The sequence below is a fragment of the Panonychus citri genome, unplaced genomic scaffold (genome assembly GCF_014898815.1).
Source record: "Panonychus citri isolate SS breed McGregor unplaced genomic scaffold, ASM1489881v1 Contig00134, whole genome shotgun sequence".
In the NCBI taxonomy this organism is placed as follows: Eukaryota; Metazoa; Arthropoda; class Arachnida; order Trombidiformes; family Tetranychidae; genus Panonychus; species Panonychus citri.
Window position 1 is genome coordinate 1,119,177 of NW_026515539.1, and position 24,087 is coordinate 1,143,263.

Consider the following 24,087-nt stretch of genomic DNA (forward strand, 5'->3'; position numbering starts at 1 on the left):
TTATCGATATTTTCGATCGAGTTCTCAAGGTCTCTAAGGTCAAGGGCTAAGGTGAATCTTATTTGATCAGTTAATGAAGTTTTCATACCCTTAGGGCGTTTAGATGTTCAAATTGAAGTCGAAAGTTTTTCATAACTTTTTCAATGGCTCTCGAAGTTGAGAAAATAACAATTCCAAGACCACTGATTTTATCGTAATTACTATTATTGAGTCAATCATTCATTGGAATAGATTTACTCTGAACAATCAAACTTTTCACTGATCTTAATTTAGTTTCATCGCCATAAGATAATCTAAATGATTGACAATTTAACTGCGAAATTACCCTTCGCTATACTACGATGTTGGACATTTCGAAAGTGATTTAAGTTCCGTTTTCATGACACTTTCGTACCTGTCGAGGTCTCGTTAACTTCATGTGTTCTGAGTAGAAATAGTTTCTTGGTGCTGTGAGAGTTGGAACTAGGCAATGTAGTTCAATTAGAAAATAATCAATATTTAATGGACGAAATGTTGACTTGGTCTATTGTCCTGGAAATAATTTGGATCATTTTTCATTGAGATACATGTAATACAATTCAATTTCTCGATCATCACGATCACCAAAATTGGGAGAAAAGTTAATTTTGAACAGTGAAGAAAATCCTTCCTTAATTGTTGGTTGAACGAGATTTTTTGAGTGTTTACTAATCAACCATTCGGGAACTGATTGACTAGTACTATTTGGACTCATTTGATTTAACAATCGGCGATAATTGTTATTGTGAATAGCATGTTCACGACTAATGTTAAATTGAAATGCAATCGGTGTTAAGTTATGAACTTTACACAAACTTAACCAAGAGCCTCGACTCACTAAATCTACATTGAGATTATCAATGACCAGTTTTGTTTGATTGGACGTCGATGATTTTACATATTTCTCAAATTCTCTTGTACATTTGTCCATGGTTCCTAATTCATCTCGATTAATCCGAAAATAGCCTTTGGTTGATAAAAGTTCATTAAAAAAAGTTGATTTACCGGCTCCAGGTAAACCAATAAAAACGATACAATGAGACGGCGATTGATTAATTCTGGTCATAAGTTGATCACAATCAGTAAATTTAGTCATTTCCTTTCCTGTTGGGTTAAGCTCAGCGGCGAATGGTGTTTTCAGTGATCTTAGTGATCTTGGATTGAAGGCCGGTAAGTTGTAAATAGATGAGCTTGGATCCGGTATCATCTTCTTGGCTTTTTTACCAACTCTAAATTGTTCGGGTGTGGCAAACGGAATTCCATTGTTAATTGCAAAAAGTTTAATTTATTAAGATTCACGAAATTGTATTGACAGTTGAAATTATGGTTAATAATAAGCTAATAGACTTTACGATTTACTTGATTGTTGTTGATTTTCAATATTAATTATTATCATGATAATGAAAAATTAAATTTTTTTCTTTACAAAATTAAATTTGATTGTCGTTAATCAAATTGATTGGACAAAGTGAAACTCACAAAACAATCAATCCAATTAGTTACAGATCATAATGATAATATTTAATCAAATTGTCAAGTTTTCAATTCAAATGATTAAAATTGTAAACTTTATTTTGATTAATTATAACTTTACAAATGATTTTATATTTAATCAGATTGGTTTGATTGTCACCATGAACAATTAACAGCTAGTAAGAGTAATCATGGAACGATAATTAATTTTAATTGTCATTCAGTGATATAAAAAGGGATCAGAGGATTTAATTTAATTGTCATAAATATAAATTGTTAACCATTAAACATACAATTCAAATTTTTTATTTTGTTCATCGATTATCAATCAACTAATCAACAAGATGATTAAACAAGTTTTATCAATTCTCGTGATGTTAACTGTTATTTCAACAATCAAGTCCGAACCAAGTCCCAAGAATATATTAACATTTAATTGTCAGAAAATGTTGGAAGAAATTAAAAATGGTTCATTTGAAAAGATCCAAAAGGAATTAGATACTTGTAGAGTGAGTATATTTGAGTAATTTAACTGAATTAGTGATGATTAACTAATTATTACTCGGCTGTAATCAGGAACAAGCCATACCCAAGGATGTCTTAGCTGCGGTGAATAAATGTGGTGATCAATTGCCGATGAAATCTGCTGACCAAGTGGCCAAAATTTGCGCTGATATTGACGGAAATGTCGCTAAATTTGAAGAGGTAAATTTGATTGTTGACCATTGATTGTTTTCTATCAATTATTTTGTTGATTATTTCCGTAGGTTCTCAAGTGTCATGACCAAGCTCTTGGAAAAGAAAACTTGGTTAAATTTAAGGTAAGTTAATTGTTTAATTAATTCGCTGATTTAACTGATCGAATGATTTAATTGTCACCACAATAGGAATGCTGTAAGAAATCAAGTGAAGGGAATCGAAAGCCTCCACAATGAGCTGGAATTATGATTGGACTTTAATTGTGATTAGCGATCAATATTTTGGTTCTAAGTTTTATAAAAATTTCTGTTTTTCTTTCAATCAAATTAATTAACAATAAAACGATGTAAATGAAGCAATTAAATTTTCTTAATCTCAACAAGTTTATCAACCAAGTGAACTTAAGTTTTTCAACGATTGACCTGAAAGTTACAGAAGAACAAGGAACTAGCCAAGAAAATAACAATTCCGAGATGAATTAGTAACGAAAAATGCTGATTATTGTCGAAGAAAGAAAGAAAGAAAGAAAGAGAAGGTTAATTCCAAGATGGAGACTTCAATTTTCGTTATTATTAAACCAACATTGGGGCGAAAAACTTGGCATCCATTTTGAGTTCAACAGAAAGAAAAAGAGGCGAAAATCTAGAAGACGACGACCACGAAGATGGAGATAAAAATATTTTGTTCTAAAGAAAAAGAAGAAAGAAAGAAAGAGAGAGAGAGAGAGAGAGAGAGAGAGAGAGAGAGAGAGAGAGAGAGAGAGAGAGAGAGAGAGAGAGTAAACCAGGAGGATAACATGAGCTTCTAAAAATAATTGCTGAAGTTTTAACACCGAATCTTAATCTCCATCAACTTATTCATCTTTTCAATCATCTTAATCTAATCCAATGGTTTAATCGTCAACAGATTTGTTTGAATTGAATTAATCTTTGATGGTTAATGGTTAATGGTTAATTTGAAAAATGAAAATCTCGATTGTGACGATTGTTTATCACGACAATTAACTTAATCACATTGATACAAAATATCTGATGTTCATCCAAACAATTGACAAGAATCATTTACACTTAAGACATTTTTGATCTAATTACAGTTCGATTGGTGATTATTATCAGTTGATGATCAACTGATTAACAGCCAAGAAACAACAACAACAACAATTTAAGTTACTTGCCAAATAATTAATATTGATAATTGTGTAAACTAATTATAAACAGTTTTAGTCAATGACATTGATTTGAATTGTTCATTTGCCTTGAAAAATTAATCACAATTAAATATAACAATTTTATCTGATTATGGATTGGAATCAATATCAATTGGAAACAAGTTGTTATTGTAATTTAATCGATTGACATTCAAATTGATTAAGTTCAACTTAATCAACTGATCATCCCCAACATTTAATCAACTGTAAAAGGCAAAGTTAAGTCAATAATTCAAATTGTTTGCCAAATAATTAATATCAATAACATAAATTGATAATTCCAGCTAATTTTAAATGACATTGACTTTAAATTGGTTGAGTCAATCATTCATTGGAATAGATTTACCCTGAACAATCAAACTTTTCACTGATCCTAATTTAATTTCATCGCCATAAGATAATCTAAATGATTGACAATTTAACTGCGAACTTAAACTTCCCTATACTACGATGTTGGACATTTCGAAAGTGATTAAAGTTCCGTTTTCATGACACTTTCGTACCTGTCGAGGCCTCGTTAATTTCATGTGTTCTGAGTACAAATAGTTTCTTGGTGGTGTGAGAGTTGAAACTAGGCAATTTAGTTCAATTGGAAAATAATCAATATTTAATGGACGAAATGTTGACTTGGTCTATTGTCCTGGAAATAATTTGGATCATTTTTCATTTAGATACATGTAATACAATTCAATTTCTCGATCATCACGATCACCAAAATTGGGAGAAAAGTTAATTTTGAACAGTGAAGAAAATCCTTCCTTAATTGTTGGTTGAACGAGATTTTTTGAGTGTTTACTAATCAACCATTCGGGAACTGATTGACTAGTACTATTTGGACTCATTTGATTTAACAATCGGCGATAATTGTTATTGTGAATAGCATGTTCACGACTAATGTTAAATTGAAATGCAATCGGTGTTAAGTTATGAACTTTACACAAACTTAACCAAGAGCCTCGACTCACTAAATCTACATTGAGATTATCAATGACCAGTTTTGTTTGATTGGACGTCGATGATTTTACATATTTCTCAAATTCTCTTGTACATTTGTCCATGGTTCCTAATTCATCTCGATTAATCCGAAAATAGCCTTTGGTTGATAAAAGTTCATTAAAAAAAGTTGATTTACCGGCTCCAGGTAAACCAATAAAAACGATACAATGAGACGGCGATTGATTAATTCTGGTCATAAGTTGATCACAATCAGTAAATTTAGTCATTTCCTTTCCTGTTGGGTTAAGCTCAGCGGCGAATGGTGTTTTCAGTGATCTTAGTGATCTTGGATTGAAGGCCGGTAAGTTGTAAATAGATGAGCTTGGATCCGGTATCATCTTCTTGGCTTTTTTACCAACTCTAAATTGTTCGGGTGTGGCAAACGGAATTCCATTGTTAATTGCAAAAAGTATATCAGCACAGCCTATGAGAAGAATAGAAATAACAATTAACTAATAAAATCAAAAAAAGAGCCAGAATTCAGGTACTTACTGTGATCTTTGTTTAGAGCAGTTTTCCTACCAGCAGCATCGCCGACATAGAAACTTTCTTCATAATCGATATTAATTAGATCATTGTAACAATTTTGAAGTAAATACCAAAGCCCAGGCCTTGGTTTACGATAAATGTTATCCTGTAGAGCACAAAAAGCGATACAAGGTACACCAATAGCGGCCAAACAAGATTCAATCCGTTGCTGTACATTAGCCAAAGGCATGAGTCCAGCTGAGACACCCTTTTGATTACTAAAGATGACAAATCTATGACAATTATCTGAGCCATCAACGTATTTTGATATTAAATTGGGAAGATTTTTATCCCATAGTTTCCAATCGTTACCATCTTTGGGAAATTTAGAGCCACTTTTAACATTGACCAGGGTTCCATCAAAATCAAAGGCGATAATTTTTGATGAGGGTTTACCACCGCCAAGGTAGTGGTAAATTTGGACAGATCCTTCACCAACCTCTTCCCAATAAGATGATCTTGAATTTTGGTCCATATTTTTTACCTCAGGTAGGGATAATGAAAGCGATGACAATGATGTTGGTGTTGGTGTTTGTGACTTATCGTCAACTTTGAGCTTCTTTATTGGTGTTTGGTTTAATGATTCAGACTCTTCTTCATCAAAAGATTTCCGAATCAAGCTTATCTCTCCAGGAGGGGAATCATTATTGTTAATTGTTGATGAGATTGTTTCTGATTGACATGACACTTTCTCAAATTTAACTTGATACTCAAAACCAGGTCCAGTTATAGTTTCACCTTCTTTCACAATACTGGTTTCTTTTGTTTTAAGATTGGTCAGTTTAACAAACCAATCGGAGATTTCAGCTCGTAGCTCAATTTGATACAACTGACGGGGACATTTGATATTCTTAATCTTGGCTATCGGATTACGTCCAATTATCATTGTATCACCTTGAGATATTTTTAAATCAGGAATATCGTCACTTTTACTGACCAATATAACAGTTAATGATTCATCTTCCTGTTTCATTGTCCGGTTAATCATTTAAACTAATTAAACAGAAAAATAATGAATCAAAACAAAAAGAAAGCCAAAATAAATCAATTGACTTCAACACATATATTTACAATCTTTGACAATCAACATTAACACCTCCAAACATTTTGATTCAATCTTAGATCAAGATTGATATGCTGATCAACAGTAATTAACAATCACAATTAAATCTGTAAAAAATAAAGAAAATAAATAGAAAAAGAAATAAATTACAATTACAATCACAATCACAATAAGAATTACAAGTTTTATAGACAAAAATAAAAGATTAGAATGGAAAACAAAGAGCTTACCCAATTTATAGCAAATCCAATATTGTGGATGATTTTTAGAAATGTAATTAATTGTTGATCATAATCCTCTTAAAATGATTAAAATACTAAACAATAAAGTAAAATTAATCAACTTAAATTGTTGGAAAAAAATAAAGAAAGTGAATGTTACATGTGAGCCGATTGAACAAAAGCTCCCATATGTTTACCGGTAAAAAGATTTGGAGGGAACAATTAAAAATTGAAAATCGAATCAATGGAAACAATTAATTGAATTATTTGGGTTAATTACGACAGTTAACAGACTAATTAAGAAGAAAGTAAATCTTGTAAATAAATTGCAGAAAAATGAATTGAATGTTATCCTTTAAAATTTCAATTTCTTTTGGAAATCCAAAGTTCATCTCTAATCTCAATAGGAGATAATCGTTAATCCAATACCTTGATTATCATTTGGTTTCCGCTTTTTTTCAGAAAAATATCTTAATCAACATCTAATTTCACTTTCAATGGGATGGTTACCTGAAGGGATAAGATTCTGATGATTAGTTTGTATACAAGGAGAGAGAAAGTAAGATGAGAGAAAAGAAAGAGAAGATGATGAAAAGGGGGAAGTAGGAGGTGGTGTTTTCTACTCGATGATGATGAAAAGGAGAGTTGATGATGATGATGATGAAAAGAAGAAAAAAACTTTACGAAAGTTGGAAGATAAACGATAAAAAATAACTGGACTGACCAAGACGCTATTCAGCTTGGACTTGCAAATAACCAGGTAAGTAAACCGACTATATTTATGCCAGGTAATTGAGTTTGTCCTCATTGAAGTGGCCTGATCATCTTTCTCTTTCTTTTTTCCACCTTAATCATCATCTTTTTCATCTTCCTCGATTCCTAAACTATCATCATCATCATCATCATAATCGGCAAACAACATTTCCCATTTCAAACAGAAAATCATTTACTCCTTTTCATCCGATATTTTGGTTGTGCGAATTTTTAATTTTCCCAATTTCTTTCGATATCCATTGGTCAGCAATTTACTCTGGTGATCTTCATTTTTTTTTAATTTTTTCGATTTGTTATCCATCGGAATTGTGTTATTCGTGTATCTGTGAATTGGAAGTTAATTGTCGGTGAAAATGGTTGACACATCAACCCTCGAGTCGATGTCGTTTTCCAACCCTAATGAAACCTTGTATTCGTCTTTCTATTACGATGGAATGGTTTCCGATGGAATTGGATATTTTTTCAATAAAGTTCGATTTCTTTTCTATTTGGCCACACCTTGGGAAACGATGTACCCAAGACTGGACATGGTCCCTCGTTATGTCGTAGAGGTGAGTGATTAGCAATCAATTGATTAGAAGAGTTCTAAAAGATTTCCAATAAACAATAGTAATCGAAAACGAGGAATCGACTTTTTTGCTCGAATTTGTTTTTTGTTTTCAATCATTCAATTTACTGATTAATTGTTGTGAGTTTAATATTCAAGTGCTGTTTTGATTTACCTTGTTTAGGTTTGATTGAATTTGAAGCTAAATCTAATTTGATTTCCAATAGAAGTTGAAATTTTATCAATCAACATTTTCTGTTGACATTATTTTGTTAATTGTCACATTTCTCACTCGATTCATATTGAGATGATTAAATGATGAGAAATTAATATTATTATTAATGTTAATTGTTGTTGTTGTTGTTGAAATATCCGGAAATGAGAAAGTGAAAACTATTAGGAAGACAATTTAAGCCCAGAGCAAAATTAAGCTTTCGTTTTTGTGTGAGTGTAACTGGTTAACCTAATTTTGTTTATCTCTCTACCTGATTAAGGTGAGATTAATCTCTAATCAAGATCATCGATTGTATCATGAATTTCAATTCCAACAATGATAATCACATGGGAGACAATTAATTGATTGCTTGTTTTCTCTTGTATTTCTTAGATGTTCCCGTTCTTCGTGATTATGTCAGTCTTGGAAAACGCTGTTCGCTTATTCACCGGAAAAGGTATTCTGAGAACCAACGATTCCATAGCATCACTAAGCTCAGGAATTTTTCAAGAATGTCTCAGGTAAATTAATGAACAATTAACTCAACAATCAAGAGAAAAATCAAGAAATTCAATCGACCATGAAAAAAAAACAGACGAGCTCACATATGACAATTGATTTGTTGATTGTTTGAAACTTCATTGATGAAAAGTTTGAATATCACATTGGTCAATTTACTTTCCTATTATATGATTAACTTCAATTGTTATTTAAATTAACTGGATACTTGATGATTATGTTTACAATTTATTATGTGATTGATTGTATTACTTTGAGTGCTCTTAAATTTTTGATTTGTTTTCTGGTTTGTTAGTGTTGATTGTTATTGGGATATACAAGCAAAGGATCATGATGATTGTTGTTGATTTTAACAAATGATGAAAATGATTATGATTAAGATGATAATAGTTTCACCAATATCCATTGTGTTAACCAAACAATCATCACAATCAATTGATTGACAACATCATAATCAATAATAGATGTTGTTGGCTGATTTAAGTTAGAAGGGGAAAAGTTAATTGTTACTATTGTGTTTGTATCTTTTGCCTTCAATTTTTAATTGATAAGAGTTGAAGAAAACAGAAAAATCAACATTTATCAATCAACAATCAGTTAATCTGTCCTTTAATTGTTGCACTGGTCAATCGATAATTAATCCATTCGTGTGTCCACCTTGATTGTTATCGGTAAAAGTTATACCCTCACAACAGGATACTTGACACTAACCTTTACTTTAGACTTTTTTTTCCTTTGATTGTTGATAGTTAATTAGTGAAAATTTAGGACAATTTAGTATTTGATTAAATCATTGGCTCTCAACTATTGAAACAATAGCAATTTAAATTTAGCGATTTAAGTTTCATGTGTATTTAGACTTGTGAGATACGCCTTTGAATAACAATGACAACAATTTAATCATCTTGATTGTGGTGATGAATTTTAATTTGATTCTGTTAAATTATTCTTATTATTACCTATTAACTATTAATAATCTAAATCAAATTTAAACACAATCACAATATTGGAATAGCAATTTAACAATAAAATGTAAGAAATAAAACTTTTCAGCCCAAAATATACAAATAAAGTTTTCACAATTATCGTAATCGTAAATTGAGTTAGTTAATTTAGTTGTAATTTGTGTAGACAATGAAAATCAAATCTACAATTAGCTGTTTGATTTAGGTTCTAATTTTTGTCCTCATCTTTATTATCGTGATTATGATTTTCGCTTCATCATTATTATTATTATCTCGCTGCTGCTGCTGCTGGACAGTTCAGACAATTGCTACCAACAGTTGAATGGGGAAGAGTCCAAACTGACCAGTACATAAATGAGAGATGATGATGATAATGATAATGATGAAATGATGATGATGATGATGATAAAGGTAAGAAAAGGAGAGAGAAAGATGAATGAAAATAACCGGTATCCTGAATGAAGATGAAATTAATGATATAATATTTAAGGAAACTTGGGTTAAGCTGAATAGGAATCAGGTCAACGGCTTGAGAATCAAGAAAATTATTTAAATTGTAAGAAACTGAAAATATAATTAACATGATTGTTGTATCATGTTGATGTTAATCATCAAATTGTAATTGATCGCAGACTTTTAACAATTAAAATCAATCGAAATACAATTGAAACAAATAACCAGGTAAATCGACAGGTAACTTGGTAATCTTTTAATTCACCATTTTTTTAGGAATTGATTTAATTTCAATTAGTTGATTTGATTATTTTCACTTCCTAACATGATGATTAAAGTTAATTTTGATTTTCTTGAATTTCATTGATTCTTAATGGTTTATGTTTATGGTTTGTATTTTTTGGACTAAATTGATTACAAGTGACAAATTGATTCAGTTTAAATTGTCAATGTGATATTTTTGGCTAATTTTTTGAGAAATATTGTTGATTGTAATTAAATAGTTTTCACTTATTGATTGGAAATAATATTTTGTTTATTGCAATTAAAATTAAAAATCAGGTCAATAGCCTGAAAGAATTGGATTTAATTTTAATAGTTAATCATTTGTTGTTTCAAATCAATCTTATTGCAGTTTAATAGTGTAAAAATTTTTCACTAATTAATATTATCAACAATTAACTAAATCAAAATCTCAATCAAACAAATCGAGTATCATTAACATACATTAATTAAATTAAAGAGACACAATTAGTTGATTAGAAAAGTGAAAGTTACAAAAAGTTTTCCATTCAGTTAATTTTACTCAATTCATTCAATCAACAAATCAAACAAACAAAACATACAAAGAAGGTCATTACAATCAATCAAGTTGATTGTTAATTCATTTTATCAGGTTGATTGTTTGGCCTCACGATTTGTCCGTCCAAGGTATGGAACTAAATTGTATCGAATTAATTGTTTTCCCTATTTTCTCATTTTCAGAATCAAAGTCAGAAGCATTGAGATTATCGTTTATTGTTTCATTCATGAGAGATTCAGACTGATGACACTTCCATGGGACTCGGTGTGGACTTGGTATATATGTTTTATTGCCATAGATTTAGGTTTCTATTGGGCTCATAGAATAGCTCATGGTAAGTAAAAGATCAGCTGATTAGTTGAAGAAAAGTTATTGAAAAAAATTCGAAATTTGAAATTCATGAAGACAAAGTGAAATAAGGAATTCTAATTGAAATTACTTACCCTTTATGTCCTCATTTACTATTAATTTCGAGTCCATTTTTAGTTAATCAACTGAAGTAACTATTATTTAAATAATCTTTCAATTGATTGCCGTTAATCTGATGATTGTCACAATCAAATTGTTAAGTATAATTTTAGTTCCATTAGTTGATTAACAATCAACCGAAAAATTTAATCGAACCCATTGATTAACCTTTGCTTTTGGATCTGTTTTTTTTCTGTCTTTAAAATACTGTGTGTTCCTTGACATGATTACTTGATTATTTGACTAATAATTAAATTGTTTATTTACTTAATTTGATTGATTATACGTTTAGAAATCGCATTTATCTGGGCAATTCACCAGAATCACCACAGTGGTGAAGATTTCACCTTGGTTGCTGCTCTTCGTCAGGCAGTATTACAACCATTCACTGCTTGGGTAAGTTAATTGTACAATTTACCAACTCAATTAACTAATTACTTTCTATTTCATGTAATCTATTAAAGTTCACTTATGTTCCATTGGCATTATTTATTCCACCTCCGATATTTTTGGCCCATCTTCAGTTGGGTGAATTGTTCATGTTCTGGGTTCACACTGAGGTGATCGGTAAACTTGGCCCACTTGAGTATATTCTGAACACACCAAGTCACCATAGAGTACATCATGGTGAGTAATTACCTTAATTGTTTAACCTTCAATTTCCAATGACAAACTGTTATGACTTGAAAAGGTATCAACAATTAACGCCTAGGAAAAAAATGATTACATTGTATTCATTTTCCTTTGGTGATACAAAATTGTTTATTTTAAAAAGTAAACAATCAAACATTAAGACGAAAATTGGTTAAATATAATAAATCAATCGATTTTTAATCAAATATTTAAATTGTTACGATATTTTTTAGCTCGAAATCCAAAATATATCGATAAAAATTACGCTGGGGTTTTGATCATTTGGGATCGGATTTTCGGTACTTTCCAAGAGGAAGACGAAAAGGAGCCAGTGGCCTATGGACTTGTTCATCCCGTCGAAAGTTACAATCCATTCTATGTACAATTTCATTCGTGGTACTTTATGTTCAAAAAAATGGGCGAAATGAAGTCATTCAAACACAAGATTATGGTTCCGTTCATGGGACCAGGATGGGAACCAGGAAAACCGAGACTGGGACTCATTTCAGATCTTCCTGAGGTAACAAATTAACCAACAATTAGGCTTAAAATAGTAGCCAACAATCAAAACAAATATAACCTTGACAATTGTGAAAGAGTAAAGATAAACAATCAAGTGACAATCAAGAATTTGATTAATGGTCATGAATTAAGATGATTGATTCTTGAGAATAGACAAAAAAATCAATAACCATCATGTACTTGAATCTCAAGCATCCTTCATGTACTCACATGATCTTCATCATTATTTTCGCTTAATTGTTATCACGCTGGTTGTTTATCAATCGATGAAATCATTTCTCCCAATCTTAAACAATTAACTAATTACCTTCCTGTCTTTATTTACTTTATCATAGATTAAACATCCTGTCAAATATTGGGATCCACAGATTCCACTTCTTCAAAAGATTTACGTTATCGCTCATTTTGGCCTCGTCTTATTGTTTTACAATGAACTTAATCTTCGAAAACACAGTTTGACACAATTTACGATCACTTGTGGTATCATTTCGCTTCTTACATCGATAACCACAGTTGGATTCCTATTGGAAGGAAGGTAAGTGTATTCGAGTGCGAAAAGAACAATTGAATTTCGTTGTTCTTTTATTGAACTTTCGATCTCTCTCTCTCTCTCTCTCTCTCTCTCTCTCTCTCTCTCTCTCTCTCTCTCTCTCTGTTCTGATCTTTTATTCAAAAATGTTCTTTTCTTTTGTCTTCTTTCAGATGGTTTGCCAGTTTCCTCGAATTAGCTCGATGTTTGGCCTTCCTTGCCGCCGAACGTTACCTTCTTCCCATCGCTGCCCCACTCGAACACTTTGGTATTTATCGGGAAACAGTTCTAACTGGAATTAGAACCGCTTTCAAAGCTTCGGCCATGTTGTGGGCCATTGTTGCCGCTCATGTGATCGCTAAGCGATTCCTTTACAAACGAATCAGATCAATCGCCAAATTCATTAAGGTACAATAAGATTAATCATCGATTGGTAATCAATGGAAAATTAAAAATAATCGAGTGTATCAAAAACACTTACGAACAAACTTTAATTGGAGAAAATAAAAAGAAAGTGAAATTCAGTTAATTAACAATAGATTATTGATTGTTAATTGTTTATGAAACAGGACATTGAGATTGTCTGAAAATGACCACTTGACCATTGGACTTATTTTGATTTGTCTTAATTCAATATTTATTGATTTCTATTGAAAATGTATTGTTAATTGTTGGTTGGAGTTAATATAATCATTGTTTGATTTTGATCTTCAGTAAATGTGAATGATTAATTTGTTTATCAACAATTAAAACAAATTGATTGTAATGAAGTGCCAATTAAGGCTAATTTTGTAATTTAAATTGTGTAAAAAATATATCAAATTTTGAAGCAAATTGTTTTCAGTGATTAATTATTTCTGATTACAATTAATGTAAATGATGTAATGATTAGATGATGGAGAGAAAAGCAAATTGTGATGAAATTAATTGTTTGAAAAATCATTTTAACCTTGACATTGTTATGAGAAAACAATTTAACTAAATTGCTGTGAATGATTTTCCAGCAATTAATTAATTTTTTTGAAAAACTTTTGGTTCAATTACCGTTACTCTGAAAAGAAATCAACTGATTGTAAGTTAATTGTAACTTTTAAATTTCAATGTCTCAGTCAATTAAACAAAAAGTCTTCACTTAATTGTTTGAAATCTATTCCTGGAAAACAGGAACAATTAACTCACAATTGGAAATAGTCAAGGATTAAGGAAGACAATTAAGCCTCCTAGGAAGACGTATTAATAGTAATTATAATTATGGAAATTGATTCATCAGTTATTATTATTAAAGAAAAATAAATTAATTTTTCTCATTATTAGTTAATTGTGATATTGTTCAAGTGTCCATTAAGGTAATGGTCAAGGTAATTTGATTCCTGCTCTTTCATAATCAAGCAAGCGAAGACAAAATTAACTTGATTGTATTTAATAAGTTGACCTTTCACTTGACAAATTCATATATCAGTTATTTACAATTAGCTAACAGTTAGTAAGTAAGTTGATAATCAAACTAAATAAACTAATCATAGAAAAGGTTTAATTTTAATTTTCCACCTGATTATGTTAATGGTTCAACTGTTGGAACGGAATTAAGCTCACCTGGATTTAACAACCTTGGAGATTAACGTTAATCTCACTCTGTGTGGATTAAATTTTGAGAGTAGAGGGAGAAAAGTTTAAATAAATATGACCTGATCAACGACAATTTAGATTAATTGTAATTTTGTTCAATAAATGAAATGATTAATTTCTAAATTTGTACAACAAAAGTTTTTCTATTGTTGATTATTTTTTGTTTTCATTATTATTGTTCTTTTGGTTTCAATTGTGTTCACAATTAAGAGCAATCAATGGATCTTCGGGTGAGTTTAATTTAATTGTTATACAATAATTTCATCAACTGTTTATGGAAAAAGAAATTGGTATTTATTGATTTTCTCTTCATTAATTGGTTGCAGGTTAATTCAGCGATCAGCTTAATTGTGCTTCTCTTGTTAATCTCATCGGAATCAAGTGAAGGGTTAATTTACCGTTATTATCGGCCTTATTATTATCGATCTTACCCTTACTATTATCCCTACTATGGTTATTATCCATATTATGGCGGATATGGACCTAATCCTAAGCTCTATGGCCTTTATCGGGGCGGAGGAGGTTATGGTTACTATGGTTAGAACTTAATTAACCACCAATTAAATTGGACTTTGTTTGGAAAATTATTCAATCAGTCTGATTTTAGATCGAGAGTTCAAACATGTAACAGAATAATAATCTTCCAAAATGTATACAATAAAAATATTCGAACCCAACAATTACCATAATCTAATTCTTTTGTCGATTTTAAGTTCAGATGATCAGTTGGAAAGATGAATGAATTTTAATTTCGAAGATTTTTCGTGAGAATAGCAACTCAGCTGGTTATTTTTCGAGCAAACTCTTTGAAAATAGTTGATTTGTTTTTCTTCAATTTTTTGGAAAAATGAATTTTTAATTATTCTATTTAATTAGATTTCTATTTTTAATTGTTTGTTCTGTTGAGATGAATTTTTTCTTACCCTTACGATCATTTTCATCAGTAATTCCTTCAGGTTTTAAGGCTGGTCCAAGTGTTCGTAATCTTTTATCTCTCTATGGTTTAGATGGTTTAACAATTAATGCTTCGGGCCCAAGGAATGTCCTTCTTAAATCAGATGTATTGTCTTACATTTCCTCCAAACAATTAAAGCCTCGAACAACTGATGAATTATTAAGTGGACTTGGTGATGATAAAGGTGAACCAGTTAAGGTGTACAAAAGTTTCCCCAGACCGAGTCCAGCTAAATGGCAAGACATTGAAACCTCTGGGATGAGACGAACGATTGCCAAACGATTAACTCTTTCTAAATCAAATATACCTCATGGATATATGACTAGTCAATGTTGTGTCGATAAATTGTCACAATTAAGAGTTTCAATGAAAAAAGATGGTCTCCCTGTTTCTCTTAACGATATGATAATCAAAACCTGTGCAATAACATTGAAAAAGGTTCCCCAGGTAAATGGTATGTGGGACGAATCAAGTGGAACAGTTAAATTATTACCCTCGGTTGATATTTCCATTGCTGTGGCTACACCAACTGGTCTAATTACTCCGATAATTAAAGATGCCAACAATTTATCGGTTTTCGAAATAAGTACCAAAGTAAGAGATTTGGCTGAAAGAGCTCGAGTTGGTAAATTAAAACCCGAAGAGTACCAAGGAGGCAGTTTTAGTATTTCCAATCTTGGGATGTTCGGAATCACTCAATTTGTCGCCGTAATTAACCCTCCCCAATCAGCGATTCTCGCCGTCGGAGCAATTAAACCAGGAGTCACAGAAGATGAAAGGATAGTTCAATTGATGCATTTTACTCTTTCATTCGATGCTCGAGTGATCGATGAAGGAATCGCAGCTCAATTCCTTTCCAATTTAAAAGAAGTGATAGAAGATCCAACGATGGGTTTAGTTTAGTTAAGTAAATTGTTCTATTATCAAATCTACTCAAATGAAATTATATTTAATTTCTGTAACATAATAGTTTCTGTTTTCTTAGTTTACCCTTTACTTTTTTTTCGTTAATCTATCTGATCCTTTAATCCAATGAAATGTTATAATTATTAACCAACAATCAATTCTAGTTGTTTATTTTTATTTCTCGCCTTGTCAACAAAAATTTAGAAAACAAAGAATCAGCTGTGTTTGATTTAGTTGATTAAATGTTTGTCTTTTTATTGAATCACATGAGAAATTGTGACCAAATCACAACAGAACTAAATCTTGATTGTCAATACCTGTTTATATTAATGGGGAGATTGTATAATCGTTTCATTCAAAGACAATTCTTCCAGTTTTAGGTTTTAATTGTTTATCGATCCAAGGAACGTAATCAGTGATTCTTGTATAAACTCCAGGATATTCTTTAACAGCACAACCACGACCAAAGGAAATTAAACCAATTTGATAATGAACATCGAGATTAAATTCATCTTCCGATGGAGCTCTCATGGTTAATGGTCCACCAGAATCTCCTTGACATGAATCTCTTTCACCCTCTGAAGTTCCGGCACAAAGTTGATCACTTTTAATTCCTTCGGGAATAGATGAACTATTAAGATTAACATACGATTGATTACATTGTTGATTAGGTACAATCTCTAATCTAGCTGATCTTAATTTGTGGCTACTTCGACCATGATATGATAGTCTTCCCCATCCAGCGACTTCAATATTATTTAAATCAGATGAACTATTAACATTATTGGTTAAATTGATGAATGAAGATCCAGGTAAACAAATCGGTGTAATCGTATCGGTGAAAGTAATTGTTTTAGAAGTGATTAGTAAAGCTATATCGTAATAACTTTTAGTTGAAACATAATTTGGATGGAGAATAATTTTCTTAATCGGTAATTTGATTGTTTTCTCCAATTCATTTGAACCAATTCCAACATAAAGTTCTGATATTCTTTTGCCGGTAAATGAATGGACACAATGAGCAGCAGTTAAAATACAATTTTCAGAGATAATTGTTCCGCCACAGAAATGATTGTAATTGTTTGATGAAGCTGATGATCCAACAGTTTGTGGCTTAGTAAATAAAGCAGCCATCCAAGGCCAATCAAGAGCTGATTTAACTTCATTCCCACCAACGACATAAAGTGAAGGTATAAATGGTTTAATACCACAATTAACCTTTTGTTTTAATTTTCCTGATGATTCATGTTTGATTATCGTTGTTGTTGGTTCATTAGTGGTTCTATTAGATGGATCAATCCTTGGATTAAAAGATGGACAACAAACAATTGGATAATGACGATCCCATGAACAAATTGTTGGATGATGATCATGTTGATGAAGACACTTTGATAAAGCAGGACACGAAGTGATTAGAATACATTTTCCTTGGACACCATTATGACTAATACATTGGTCATTCTCATTTTTCTCGTTGATGGGAAAAATAGCTGAAAGATAAATGGAAAAGTAAATTACTCGTTTGAATATTAGAAAAGGAATATGATTTTGAAAATATAAATACTCACTTCGACCATAATTGTGATGAGTTAATTGTAACAATATTATGGATAAAAATAATTTAAACATAGTTTTTGTTTTACTGAAATAGAAAGTGTTAGATGTTATATAAGTGAAACTTTGATAATGGAAATTAATATATGAAATTATTTCCTCTTAATCAAGTTAATTAGTTACGAAATGAGAGACGTTCTTGAAATAATTTAAGCAATCAAGAAGAAAAAGAAAACAACAACAACAACAAGATTTAGATCGTTGATTGTTGATGTTTCTGTTTTCTAATTTAGTGCGTCACTTTAAATAATTATTGTTGATTTGTTCATAATTATATGTACAAAGTAAATTGTTCATTTGTTGTTGGTTAATGATTTACTCAAGCAACAAAATTTCGGGTTAATTGATACATTAGAAGTGGCTGGATGAGACAAAAGAAGACAACTTTAAGTGTACTTTGTCGGCCACTTCCATGAATTACTGGGGAGGTTTCAATTGCCATATGAATATTTCGCAGAAGAAAATAACAAAGGGTTAAGCTTCCATAAGCAAGGGCAATATAATAGCCTAATGAGGAGAAGAATAAAGCTAATATAAGAGCTGCTATCATGGGAACAAATTTATAACCGGATAAGGAAAGAACATGGAAAAATCCAAATGCTGACGTTAAATTGAAAGAGTATAATATAATCATGGTAGCCAAAACTTCAAAGATTAACCAGGCCAAGGCTGAACTCGCTTGGATTCCAAGTTGCTCCGGTGAGAAGCGATCATTAACACCCAAAAGATAACCAACAACCAAAATGTACGTTACAAAAGCCATCCAAGGAATGTACAGATCGGGTGCATTTATATCATCTCGAGGAGAAATTGGTTCATCATTACAATATTTAAGTGACCAATCCTATTTTTTATTAAAAGGAAAAGATATTTTATATTATTATTACTTTATTTAAAGGTAACAAGGAGCAATAGTTAATTGAATTAGTTAAGAAAAAGGTTGGTACCGGCTGATTAGATGAAAACAACTTACCTTATGAGTGAAAGGGAAAAATATTAAAAGTATCTTCTTTAAAACATATCCAGTATCAACGGCAAAGTAATACTTAAGCTGTTGAAATAAATAAGACAATCATTAGATGTAATTTTAAAGAGAATAAAGAAATTAAGTAGCATGTAAAACTGGAAAGGGAAGTTGGTTGGTTGTTACAAAAAGAGAAATGTCATTTAAATATGTAACAAGATTTAAAGAGAATAAAATTGAAAATGTTGGAAATTTACTCACATTGTTACCAACCCAAGTTTTACTCTTAGAGACCAAATTATCTGAATATTGGGCAACCTGGTCTTGGAAAATTTGAGCCATATGATTACCTAATTGTTGATTAAGAAATGACTGATCACCGGGAAATCCACCACCATAGTTCATAGGGTAACCCCCCATTGGGGTTGCATAACTATTAGGTCCCATGTTTGGCATTGGACCAGAATTAGTATAAAATGGTTGTTGATTCATTTTCTAGAAGATTAACACAAAAGGAAGGAAACAAAATCAATAACAATCTTGTTTAAAGAACAAAAATTAAACTAATAAATAAAAAACGAAGAGAGAAAAAAATAACAATTAATAAAATGATTCTAGAAACGATTCTGATTATGATGACAACACATGAAAACAAAACAGGTAACAACCAATGGAAACCATATAGACCAAAGGCGCAACAATTTGAAAATAAAACAGCAAAAAATTGCAAAAAAAAATGTTAGTTAATTTGAAATTAATTAACCAGATAAACGATGACAATTAATTAATCAAATTAAAGGTCAATTGACAAGGTCAACTGATTAATTTGTTAATTTAAATGTAAGAAACTCTTGGATCCATTTGGATCATGTAAATAATTGTGTTTGTCTTTTTTGTTAGAAAAACAAAGATGATTGATTGGGAACAATTTCACTTCTCAATTAGTGACAGAATAAATTATCAGTTTTCAAGTAATCAGCAACATTGGTGAACATTTAGAAGAAAAAGTTAATTAGAAAAAAAGATAAATTTAATTGATTTTCGAAAGATAAATTCACAGAGGAAATTAACTGATTAGAAAACCGGTTCAAGGGAAATGAGATCAAAAGAGAATTTCCTTTTCTCTGTCTATTCCTCTGTCTTTTTTCTTCCATGTGACATGTGATAACATTTTCTTTTCTTATTTTGTTAACATTTACGTTTTTGTTTCTTATTTTCATTAATTGTTCCGTGGTTTTGGGTGAATTATTTAATCATCATTATCCCTTTCGATCATAATTACACATTAGTAGACAAAATGTCTAATCCAGTTGAATTAAAGTAAGTTTGCTTTTCTTTTATTTAAATTTCTTTCTTGTTGTTAAGGGAAATTTTTACCGTTCTTATGATCTATTTTTTTATTTGCCTTTTTCTCTAATTTTTTGCTTCTCTTTTGGTTGTTTTCTCTTTTTTTTGATTGACTTTTTCCAGTGAAGGTGATATATTTGGCCTTGGTAATCCTTTACTTGATCTAATCTCAGAGGTTGATGGCGATTTCCTGGTAAAATATGGTTTAAAAGCCGACGATGCTATTCTTTATGAAGATAAGCATCAGGGTTTGGAAAAAGAAATGCTTACCAAATATCAAGTCAATTATGTTGCTGGTGGTGCTGTTCAAAATACCATGAGAATTACTGAATGGCTACTTGGATTTAAGGTAATTATTTGGTATTAATTTGAGAGAGTTTTCGTTGGAGAGATATTTTGAAATTGTCTTTTTTCTCGTGTTGATTGACTATGAATCGACCTTTGTAATTGTAACGGAAAGTCTTGAGATTATCACTAGATAATCAGATTGTTTAATTTAATCTAATGATTTTGTTATTCCTTTTTTTTCTAGCCTAATATTTGTACTTACATGGGTTGTATTGGTAAAGATGAATTTGGTAATAGAATGCAGCAAGAAGCTATCAAAGACAAAATCAATTGCATCTATCGTATTGATGATAATGAAAAGACTGGCTACTGTTGTGTTCTAGTTACTGATAAAGGTAAAGCTAGGTCACTTGTCGCTTATTTGGGAGCAGCAAATCATATGAAAAAGGAGCATCTCATGGAGAATTGGTCATTTGTCGAGAAGGCTAAAATTCTTTACGTTTCTGGTTTCCATTTGACTGTTTGCGTTCCTGCCATTTTAGAGGTTGCTAAACATGCAGCTAATTCAGACGAGAAACGATTCTGTTTCAATTTAAGTGCTCCTTTCGTTTGTGAATTTTTCAAAAATGACCTGATGAGTGTTTTACCCTATGTTGATATACTTTTCGGTAATGATACTGAAGCCTCAGCATTGGCCTTGGCTCATGGCTGGGAAGCTAAAGAAATTTCAGAAATTGCCATGTTAATCGCTAAAGGGGAAAAGGTTAACCCTAAGAAATCAAGAATGGTTGTGATAACTCGTGGTGCAGATCCAATAGTTGTCGCAACAAGCGATTCTGACTCAGTTTCAACTTATCCCGTTGATAAACTTGAATCGGGAAAAATCATCGACACCAATGGAGCGGGTGATGCTTTTGTCGCTGGTTTCATTTCTCAATTGATTCTTAAGGCAAATGTTGATAATTGTATCAAGGCTGGTTCTTATGCTGCCCAACAAATCATCCAATGTGAAGGAGCTCAATATCCCTCACATCCAGCTCAAATTAAATTCTAGCTTATTAATTAGATTGAAAATAATTCTTTGGTTTTTTTTCAATTAATCATTTACATTTTACTTTTGCTGCTTTATTTCTATTGGTTTTGGGACTGGAACAATATTTTTTCTTTCAACTTCTTATCAATATACAGAAAAACCTTTAGTGCCATGATTAACTCATTTTCTGGTTAACAATTGAACAAATTATTTTGACTGATTGGCTTACATAAATCATTTTTTATGTATCCTTAATGATCAACAATCAAATAGTTTTTAATGCAAAGAAATCATACAAGCAAAACCTTTGGAATCTGCTTGATTTTCTAATACAATAAATACTTCTCTTCATTAGGTGATTAATTTTTTTTATCAATTCTAATTAATTGATTCACTGAGATTATCCTAAATTCATCAATTAATAAATCGTTTTATCTAATCATTTGATTGGTAACTTGGAGATTTAATGATTTTGACTCAATATTTTTGGGACAAGAAAAAAGTCAATTTTCTGAAATTGAAAAGACGGAATAAATGAGAAAAAATCGGATTAAAATGCAATGTAAATTGTAAAATTTATCACAATTAAGAAAATGAAAAATAATTTAAAAAAATTAGAATTCGAATCGCTCATTTGTTCCGGTAGGTGTCGCAACTGGAACGTGTGGAAAGCAACTTGAAACCTTAACCGTGACTCGATTGTTTTTTAAAATTGTTAATTAATTTTCTTTGATTAATTGTGATTGTTAATCATGGCGACCATTACTGAACCTTTCATTAGTAAAAAGGTGAGTGTTGACTTGACCCTTTGGTGGGTTAAAGTGTAATTGGATTTGTCTTCTTTATCTGATTTGTTTTGTTTCTCTTTTTGTTTTGTTTCTTTAAGGAGGATTTGATAAGTCAAATTGGTGTTAAAATCTCTTCTGCTCAGGCTAATGAAAATGATGATCTTAATGATTTGTACACCAGATTGAAGAAACTTCAACGACAATTAGAATTTCTTCAAGTTCAAGAAGAATATATCAAAGATGAACAGAAGAATTTGAAAAAGGAGTATCTTCATGCTCAAGAGGAGGTGAAACGGATCCAAAGTGTTCCATTGGTAATTGGACAATTTTTGGAAGCTGTTGATGTTAATACTGGTATTGTTGGTTCTACCACTGGATCTAATTATTATGTTCGTATTTTGAGTACCATTGATAGAGAATTGCTAAAACCTTCGGCTAGTGTTGCCTTGCATAAACATTCTAATGCCTTGGTTGATGTTTTACCACCTGAAGCTGATTCTTCAATTTCAATGTTGAGACCCGATGAAAAGCCTGATGTCAGTTATGCTGATATCGGTGGTTTAGATATTCAAAAACAAGAAATCCGAGAAGCAGTTGAGTTACCATTAACTCATTTCGAGTTATACAAACAAATCGGTATTGATCCACCGAGAGGTGTTCTAATGTATGGCCCTCCAGGTATGTAACCGAGATTAAATTTTAAAACAATGGAGTATAAATGTTATTGAAACAAAGTTTGATTTTCAACTTTTTTTTCCTTCCCAATTTGTAGGTTGTGGTAAGACAATGTTGGCTAAAGCAGTTGCTCATCACACCACCGCTGCTTTTATCCGAGTTGTTGGCTCAGAATTTGTTCAGAAATATCTTGGTGAAGGTCCTCGAATGGTTCGTGATGTCTTTAGATTGGCAAGAGAAAACGCTCCAGCCATTATATTTATCGATGAGATCGATGCAATTGCAACCAAGAGGTTTGACGCTCAAACTGGTGCTGATCGGGAAGTTCAGAGAATCTTATTAGAACTATTGAATCAAATGGATGGATTCGACCAAAGCACCAATGTAAAAGTAATTATGGCCACAAATCGAGCAGATACTCTTGATCCGGCTTTACTTCGTCCTGGTCGATTAGATAGAAAGATTGAATTCCCGTTACCTGATCGTCGGCAAAAGCGTCTAGTTTTTGCTACCATAACCGCAAGAATGAACCTAAGCGATGAAGTGGACCTTGAAGATTACGTCGCTCGACCCGATCGTATATCAGGTGCCGATATAAACGCTATTTGTCAAGAAGCCGGAATGCACGCGGTCAGAGAGAATCGTTATGTTATCTTACCAAAAGATTTTGAAAAGGGTTACAAGAACAACACCAAGAGTGATGAGACAGAACAAGAATTTTATAAATAATAACCTCTTACAATCAAGTTTACAATTAAATTTTGAGTAAATTCAAATTCTCTTTTGACGATCTAACAAAAACGAAACATTTTCATCATTAAAACGAAATAGAAAACAACCCTTCCGATTCAATTTTTTTTCTCGACTTATTAAGAATGACCATATTCTCAATTCCAATGACGAAACTTAATCAATCAAAAAACCAGTTAATTGTCCAATTAATTTTCACTTATTCGTCACAATGGTTAGAATTTAGTTCTTCTTCGCTCTCCAGGTGGCATTTCATTCGCACTCCTGTGAACATATGAAGTGAATGACAATTGGAAAATTTTGTTTACCTTTTTAAATTTGATTCTCGAGGAATAATTTTTGTTAATTGTTAGTAATTTGTGATAATTATTGGTCAACAATGTCTAATTTTGGTGAACGCGAAGGAATCCAAAGGCAAATACAAAAAGATTGGGCCAATCGTGAATATATTTGGCTTATCTGTGGATCGATCAACAAGATTGCTGATTTTCTGAATTCCTTTGATATGTC

At 31.3% G+C, this 24,087-nt stretch overlaps 9 protein-coding genes across 11 annotated transcripts; 5 read left to right on the forward strand and 4 right to left on the reverse strand.

Moving 5' to 3' along the window:
* Positions 1–547: 547 nt before the first annotated feature.
* On the reverse strand, positions 548–1,225 carry LOC128391174 (uncharacterized protein F21D5.5-like). The gene has a single exon (XM_053351023.1). The coding sequence runs from the start codon at positions 1,223–1,225 to the stop codon at positions 548–550; it is 678 nt and encodes a 225-aa protein (XP_053206998.1).
* Positions 1,226–1,751: 526 nt separating this feature from the next.
* On the forward strand, positions 1,752–2,554 carry LOC128391091 (uncharacterized). The gene is made up of 4 exons (XM_053350937.1): positions 1,752–2,000; positions 2,068–2,196; positions 2,259–2,312; positions 2,379–2,554. Exons 1-4 carry the CDS (start codon positions 1,836–1,838, stop codon positions 2,424–2,426), a joined length of 396 nt encoding a protein of 131 aa, XP_053206912.1. The 5' UTR covers positions 1,752–1,835; the 3' UTR covers positions 2,427–2,554.
* Positions 2,555–3,976: 1,422 nt separating this feature from the next.
* Positions 3,977–6,391, reverse strand: LOC128391076 (uncharacterized protein F21D5.5-like). The gene is made up of 3 exons (XM_053350919.1): positions 6,215–6,391; positions 4,886–6,091; positions 3,977–4,817 (listed from the first exon to the last, which is right to left on the reverse strand). The coding sequence occupies exons 2-3, from the start codon at positions 5,907–5,909 to the stop codon at positions 4,054–4,056; spliced, it is 1,788 nt and encodes a 595-aa protein (XP_053206894.1). The 5' UTR covers positions 5,910–6,091; positions 6,215–6,391; the 3' UTR covers positions 3,977–4,053.
* Positions 6,392–6,820: 429 nt separating this feature from the next.
* On the forward strand, positions 6,821–13,465 carry LOC128391078 (alkylglycerol monooxygenase-like). 2 transcript variants are annotated; one of them, XM_053350923.1, is made up of 9 exons: positions 6,821–6,965; positions 7,144–7,530; positions 8,134–8,261; positions 10,662–10,813; positions 11,240–11,343; positions 11,412–11,574; positions 11,814–12,100; positions 12,438–12,637; positions 12,805–13,465. In XM_053350923.1, exons 2-9 carry the CDS (start codon positions 7,333–7,335, stop codon positions 13,046–13,048), a joined length of 1,476 nt encoding a protein of 491 aa, XP_053206898.1. In that variant the 5' UTR covers positions 6,821–6,965; positions 7,144–7,332; the 3' UTR covers positions 13,049–13,465. The 2 variants fall into 2 exon arrangements, with proteins under 2 accessions (XP_053206898.1, XP_053206897.1); XM_053350922.1 differs by lacking the exon at positions 6,821–6,965 and having other exon boundaries at positions 6,986–7,530.
* Positions 13,466–15,069: 1,604 nt separating this feature from the next.
* LOC128391085 (pyruvate dehydrogenase protein X component-like) lies at positions 15,070–16,272 on the forward strand. Its single transcript, XM_053350931.1, has one exon. It carries the CDS (start codon positions 15,165–15,167, stop codon positions 16,113–16,115), a length of 951 nt encoding a protein of 316 aa, XP_053206906.1. The 5' UTR covers positions 15,070–15,164; the 3' UTR covers positions 16,116–16,272.
* Positions 16,259–17,821, reverse strand: LOC128391081 (clotting factor G beta subunit-like). The gene is made up of 2 exons (XM_053350927.1): positions 17,687–17,821; positions 16,259–17,608 (listed from the first exon to the last, which is right to left on the reverse strand). The coding sequence occupies exons 1-2, from the start codon at positions 17,745–17,747 to the stop codon at positions 16,470–16,472; spliced, it is 1,200 nt and encodes a 399-aa protein (XP_053206902.1). The 5' UTR covers positions 17,748–17,821; the 3' UTR covers positions 16,259–16,469.
* Positions 17,822–18,021: 200 nt separating this feature from the next.
* Positions 18,022–19,754, reverse strand: LOC128391086 (protein YIF1A-like). The gene is made up of 3 exons (XM_053350932.1): positions 18,958–19,754; positions 18,706–18,783; positions 18,022–18,576 (listed from the first exon to the last, which is right to left on the reverse strand). The coding sequence occupies exons 1-3, from the start codon at positions 19,186–19,188 to the stop codon at positions 18,052–18,054; spliced, it is 834 nt and encodes a 277-aa protein (XP_053206907.1). The 5' UTR covers positions 19,189–19,754; the 3' UTR covers positions 18,022–18,051.
* A 95-nt stretch (positions 19,755–19,849) lies between these two features.
* LOC128391083 (uncharacterized) lies at positions 19,850–21,831 on the forward strand. Its single transcript, XM_053350929.1, has 3 exons — positions 19,850–20,016; positions 20,167–20,392; positions 20,576–21,831. The coding sequence occupies exons 1-3, from the start codon at positions 19,994–19,996 to the stop codon at positions 21,383–21,385; spliced, it is 1,059 nt and encodes a 352-aa protein (XP_053206904.1). The 5' UTR covers positions 19,850–19,993; the 3' UTR covers positions 21,386–21,831.
* Positions 21,832–21,993: 162 nt separating this feature from the next.
* Positions 21,994–23,665, forward strand: LOC128391080 (26S proteasome regulatory subunit 6B). Of its 2 annotated transcripts, none has more exons than XM_053350925.1 (3): positions 21,994–22,152; positions 22,251–22,830; positions 22,925–23,665. In XM_053350925.1, exons 1-3 carry the CDS (start codon positions 22,117–22,119, stop codon positions 23,554–23,556), a joined length of 1,248 nt encoding a protein of 415 aa, XP_053206900.1. In that variant the 5' UTR covers positions 21,994–22,116; the 3' UTR covers positions 23,557–23,665. The 2 variants fall into 2 exon arrangements, with proteins under 2 accessions (XP_053206900.1, XP_053206901.1); XM_053350926.1 differs by having other exon boundaries at positions 22,006–22,152; positions 22,254–22,830.
* The last annotated feature ends 422 nt before the right edge of the window (positions 23,666–24,087 follow it).